General features: G+C 50.6%; 1 protein-coding gene across 1 annotated transcript; it reads left to right on the forward strand.

The window, feature by feature from the left end:
* Nucleotides 1-219: 219 nt before the first annotated feature.
* Nucleotides 220-3,098, forward strand: LOC149340655 (uncharacterized). The gene has a single exon (XM_089549484.1). The coding sequence runs from the start codon at nucleotides 473-475 to the stop codon at nucleotides 1,613-1,615; it is 1,143 nt and encodes a 380-aa protein (XP_089405610.1). The 5' UTR covers nucleotides 220-472; the 3' UTR covers nucleotides 1,616-3,098.
* Nucleotides 3,099-6,177: the final 3,079 nt, after the last annotated feature.

Below are 6,177 nucleotides of genomic sequence, written 5' to 3' on the forward strand. Positions count from 1 at the left end.
TGCTGCGACGCGCGTCTTTTCTTTCCTTTTTCTCTTTCGTCTGATCTTTTAACTCCTCTATCTGCACGTGGCAGCGGTGGTGGCTCGGCTCGAGCCAGTAGCAGGCCCGTGCAATTTCCTCTTCATCCTTCTCTCAGTCACAACAACAACAACAACAATAAAAGAGAGTGTTTCTGCATACTGCGCTTGCGTGGTCCCGTGTCATGCGTCTGGTCTGAACCAGACACCACATATTGGCGACGAGGATGAACCGCCTACGGTGCAAGGTGACACGGAGCCCTTGCAGCCACGATCTCATCGGCGGCCAGGAGTAACGCAAGAACGCCGGAGGTGCGCAAGAACGCCGGAGGTGCGCAAGAACGCCGGAGGTGCGCAAGAACGCCGGAGGTGCGCAAGAACGCCGGAGGTGCGCAAGAACGCAGATAAGTGAAATTTGCTCACACCACATATTGCGAGGATCACTATCGGAGCCATGTCACTCGGGTGTTTCCCAGCACCGCCCCCTTTCTTGCCTGCACCCGGTGACCCGGCTGTGCCTTGGCAGCAGTGGAAACGCGTATTCCTGAATTTCCTGGAGGCCATTGGCGGCGATGAACTGAAGCCGAAGCTTTGCAAGGCAATTCTGCTAAACTCGCTCGGGGTTGAAGGCCAGCGAATATTCTACAGCATCCTTGCACAAGGAGCAGACGTGACTGCGGACGCCAAGGCCGAGGACAAGGGGGACAAGAAGGAAGAGGTGGACCAGTTCAAGGACGCGCTTGCTGCACTGGATACGCATTTCGCGAGCGCTACGAATGATTTGGTGGAGCGGCGCCGGTTTCGCCAAACACGACAATTGCCTGGTGAGACATTTCAAGCATTTACAAACAGTCTTCGGGACCTTGCGTCTACTTGCAATTTTGGCAGTGCTACCGATAGCATGATTCGAGACCAATTACTGGAAGGCACTTCGTCACGAACAACACGTGAACGCATGCTTTATGAAGGGTCTTCGCTTACATTGCAGCGTGCTGTTGACATCGGGAAGCAAATTGAGCAAACACAACAAGAGCTCGGGGAATTCGCGCATAGCACTGTGAACAAGATTCAAGATGTGCGAAAAAGGTCAGACTCTGAGCAAGGAAGTTGCTACAGGTGCGGCTCGTCATCGCATATGGCTAACTCGACTGCATGTCCGGCGAGGAACAAGCGTTGCCACTCTTGTGGAAAAATTGGTCACTTTTCAAGCATGTGCAAATCGAAGAAAAAGAAATATGCCGTTCGAAAGCCCGAGAAGGCCAACGCCGTCACGGTACTTCAAATCGGTGACCGTAATGCGTCGGCGAAGGATATTCGAGCCAACATTTCTATCGGGAAGATAAGATTGTCGTTGATTGTAGACACAGGCGCTACGGTTTCTTTGCTCAGTGAAGAGCACTACCACAAATATCTAGCCGACACGTACTCATTACGACCGCCGACTGCCAATTTGTGCAACTATTCCGGAGAACAAATCAAGTTAAGCGGTTGCTTTCTTGCTGACGTATCTTACAAGGGAAACAGAGCCAGTGTGCTTTTTCATGTCACAACCAAGGGCACTTCGCTGCTGGGGCTTGATGCCGTTCGGAGCCTGTGAATCACTATGAACGGCTCAACCTTGAATTGCTGCCAGGTGACATGCCCTGATTCACTGCCTTCAGAATTTACGCACCAGTTTGCGCACTTGTTCACGGAACAGTTAGGGCATGTGAAAGGCTTTGTTCACCATGTTAACTGTCGTTCATCTGTGAAACCAGTCGTTGCGAAACTCCGACGCCTGCCGCTCACGCTACGGCAACAGGTATCGGTAGAGATACAACGCCTGCTGGCCGAAGATATAATTGAACCTGTCGACGCATCGGAGTGGATTTCACCGATCGTCGTCGTGAGGAAGAAGGACGGTTCGATTAGGTTGTGTGTGGACCTACGTGAAGTGAACAAGGCAGTAATTGCCGATGCTTTTCCTCTTCCGCATACAGAGGAATTACTTCATGAACTAGCTGGAGGAACGTGCTTCTCAAAGCTCGACTTAGCGTTGGCATACCGCCAGCTAAAACTGACTCCGGAAAGTCGGGGACTAACCACCTTTATCACACACGAAGGATTGTTTCGTTTTAAGAGAGTGTGTTTTGGCCTTGCATCTGCCCCTTCAGCCTTTCAGAGAATGATGCAGCATATTTTGAAAGATTGTAAAGGCGTACTTTGTTACATTGATGATGTGATTGTGTGGGGCAAGACACGTGAGGAGCACCACAAGAATCTACACCAGGTGCTAAAACGCATTGGTGATTCAGGTTTGAAGCTCAACCAGAAATGCACATTTGCTGTTTCAGAACTATCCTTTTTAGGGCATACGGTGAGCTCAAAAGGGCTCACACCATTGCAGTCTAAGGTTGACGCTATTGTCAAAGTGCCTGCTCCTCACGATGTTGCCACTTCGAGGTCATTTCTGGGTCTCGCTGGTTACTATGCTCGGTTTGTGCCGCGATTTGCTGATCTCGTCGAGCCGCTTAGAAGGCTCCTGCGGTCTGGTCAACAGTTCACGTGGGATGATGCGGCTGAGCGTAGCTTCCAGCTTGTTAAGACAGCTTTGTCTTCAAGCCCAGTCATACAAATGTTTAACCCAGACCTTGATGTAATTGTTACGACAGATGCTTCTGATAAGGGTCTGGGAGCCGTTCTTCAGCAACGCGATGGTGACAGCGTACGCACGGTGGCCTTCGCATCACGTGCCCTGACTCCTGCTGAGCGGGAGTACTCCGCTGGGGAACGGGAGGCCCTTGCTTGCCTCTTCGCGTGCGAGCGCTGGCACGTCTACTTGTGGGGTAGAAAATTTTTGTTACGTACGGACCACCAGGCACTGGTGACGTTACTTTCAGCTGCCGGTACAGGACGCTGACCTTTGCGTATATCGAGATGGTCAGCTCGACTTTTGTACTATAACTTCGACGTAGAGTACCAAAAGGGATCGCAAAATGTCGTGGCCGATGCGCTTTCACGCCTACCTCTTGACTTTGATTCGCAGCAGACGATGCAGGAAGAAATTGTGTCCGTTGTATCAGAGTGCCTAACAAAGGAACGGCTGCAGGTGGCCACTGCTGCAGGTTGTTGTGCACGTGGTACATGGTTGGGCGCCTAGAAAAGCTTTGCCAGCAGAAGTAATGCCGTACTTTAACGTGCGGGAAGAGCTTTCTTTCGTTGATGGCCTTTTGATGCGCGGCGAGCAGGTAGTTGTTCCGAGTGAATTAACCTCGCTCCTGGTTGGTTTTGCGCACGAAGGTCACCCAGGAATTGTGAGGACGAAGCAGAGACTACGTGATCTTTACTGGTGGCCGCGTTTGAATAAACAGGTAGAAGAAGCAATTCATTTTTGTCATATCTGCCAGGCCGCGGACAAGTCCGCTAAACCATCGTTTGCACCGCTGCAGCCGGTGACGTTTACAGCGCTACCATGGCAGAAGTTTGCAATGGATATAGTGGGACCGATTGACTGGGCCCCTTCAAACTGTAGGTATATGATATCGCTGATCGATTATCATTCCAAGTGGCCCGAGGTTGCCTTTTCATCTACAGTAACGTCACAGAGTGTGGTCGATTTTTTGTAGACTGTGTTCAGCCGAGAAGGCTATCCGGAAGAAATTGTCACAGATAATGGGCCTCAGTTTAGATCGCAAATGTTTGAAACATTCTTGAGAGAGAGGGGTATTGCGCATAGTTGTTCTTCTCTGTACTATCCACAGGGAAACGGCGCGATTGAACGTTTTAATCGCGTGCTGAAAGATTTCATGCAGGTTGCCCGATTGGAACAACGGCCCCTCCAGGCTGCTGTGGTTGACTATCTCGGCATATATAGGTCCACGCCGCATGCGACAACGGGTGTGTCGCCAGCTAAGTTGCTCCACGGGCGTCAGCCAAGGACAAGACTCAATACAGTGGGTTTGCCGACAAGAGAGGGTGTCCATGCCGGTTCGAATGTTCCTGCTAGGGTTAAGGCGAAGCAGATGTATGCAAAACAGTATACGGACAGGAGGCGAGGTGCGAAAAGACCAGCCTTTAGAGTAGGGGACTTCGTTCGTGTACGCAAGCCAGCAGGCGGTGGGAAAGCGTCGGTAAATTACATGGGACCTTTCAAGATTGTCGGCAGAAAAGGCAAAAATAGCTTTTTGATGAGCGACGGTCGTTGCTGGAACGCGTCTAAACTAGTTCGGGTTCCCTGCAATCAATCGCAGACAATAGAACAATGGGCATGGGAATTGCCTCATCACTACTCGGGTACCGCTGGGCCTGAAAGCCGCGCAGGCGCTGAACAGGGTGAATTGTTGCGATTGCCGGAAACAAGTGCTGAAGTTAATGAAGAAGTGGTTGCTCCTTTAGAGGATTCGGTGGAGCAACCTTTGCGTCGAAGCACTAGGGTACGCCGACCTGTAGAAAGATTTGGGTTTTCTTTACCTGAACAATAAGTGTTTAGTTCGTGTTATTTTGGTTGTTGTAAATTACTATGTTGTATTTTCAAGCGGGAGGCGATGTTGTATCCTTTCTTGTTTCAGTTTCGTTTCTTTCAGTGTACATATCGCCATCGTCATTCAATATGATTTCCTATATAAGTGGCTTGACTGTGACGAATAAAAGAAAGTGTTTCTGCATACTGCGCTTGCGTGGTCCCGTGTCATGCGTCTGGTCTGAACCAGACACCACAAAGCGCTAGCGGTTTAACGCGGTTAAACCGAGCAGACGTGCGAACGCATGGGTTTAGCCTGTTTGGCTCATGGTTTTGCTTTGCTGGGTCGTTCGCACGTCTGGCGACAATATTAGACTGAAGTTAAGCTCTGATCGAGGTTAAGCTGGTCTGATGTGTTCGTTCCGAAGGTGGACATTGATGAAGACGACGGTGTACAATGCGCGCACCGCGCGAGAGTGTGTTGCAGTTTTCCTGTTTGGGTCTGCACGAAATCCTGGCCAGTCACCCGCCGTGGGTATGCGCCATCGTTTTTGAGGCAACAACAACAACAGCACCACGAGGCGTGATCGGCTGCTGCGATAGCATAGTGCTTTCGTGTAGTGGCCAGCGAAGCTGATCCGTTCGCGCCGCCGGGGGTTCGAAATTTCCAGTCGCGGCAATATTTATTTTATTTTTGCACCCTTAAATTCAGGGAGGCCACAAGATTCTTGGTTGATTTTGACCCCGTGAAATAGTGCTTTCGCACCAAAAGCCGCAAGCACATTGCAGAGTAGAGCTGTCTGAAATGCAACATCGTCACAGATTCGTGCTCAAGTACGCTGGTTGGCCTTCGGACATCCGTGGGACAGCGCCGGGCCTGAGTGTCAGCTTCTCGCATTGCGGCGACACTGCTTCTGCGTTGATCACGAACTCGTGAGGCCGAATTAAATCCGCGGGGCAAAATGACTCTCGCAGACACGGATATACTTGTAGTCTAAGCTAAAGCCCCCGCTTTCCTGTCGGGGTATCGCCCGCTTCCATATTTCACGCTGCTCGGCGTCGCTCGGCAGACAGAACAGCGAGGCCTTTTCCTGTGTACCTCCGTAGCCGGAGCGGCAACCCGTCACGCAGCAAGTATTCGACATCGCAGGCTTGCACGTCACGTGCACTGTACTATTTTGCAAACAAAGGCAAAGTGAAAAGGTAAAATAGTTGCAGCCGCACCGCCGGCGTCCCATTCCGCCCGTAGACTCGCGGCTGTAGAGACGCTCGCTTCCTCGCGTCGTTGCCCCCACGCGACTCTTAGCGCCGCCTCGTGGAAGGCGCGGTCAACATATGAAGCTCTCCCATACAGTTACGGAGAAGTTTCATGACCATAAAAGCATTGAAGGACTATGATATGATCTATTTACCGCTATGATGTGAGTTTTGGTGGTGTTGTTGATTTAGTAATAATTATTAAATTGACGTATGTACACATGAACACCATATGAAGCTTTTATTTGCAACTGACTTCAGTGCAGAAATGATAACAAAAAAAAATCTTGTTTGCAAAAATCCACAACTTCCCTGCCATTGACTTGTTCAGCACCTATTCAATTTAAGGTGCTTTGACGCGCGGTATGCGAGGTAGCGCAAAACGGGACAAGGTACCGAGGAAGACGCACACAACACAGGCGCTAAGTCAACGCGGCGCTTTGACACGATATGTGAGTTAGCGC

This window comes from Amblyomma mixtum, chromosome 6 (assembly GCF_055824585.1).
Source record: "Amblyomma mixtum isolate Tamu chromosome 6, ASM5582458v1, whole genome shotgun sequence".
Lineage (NCBI taxonomy): Eukaryota > Metazoa > Arthropoda > Arachnida > Ixodida > Ixodidae > Amblyomma > Amblyomma mixtum.

Bases quoted from the DNA above. Each gene is read 5' to 3' on its own strand.
- LOC149340655 (XM_089549484.1), top strand. From the start codon at position 473: ATGTCACTCGGGTGTTTCCCAGCACCGCCCCCTTTCTTGCCTGCACCC.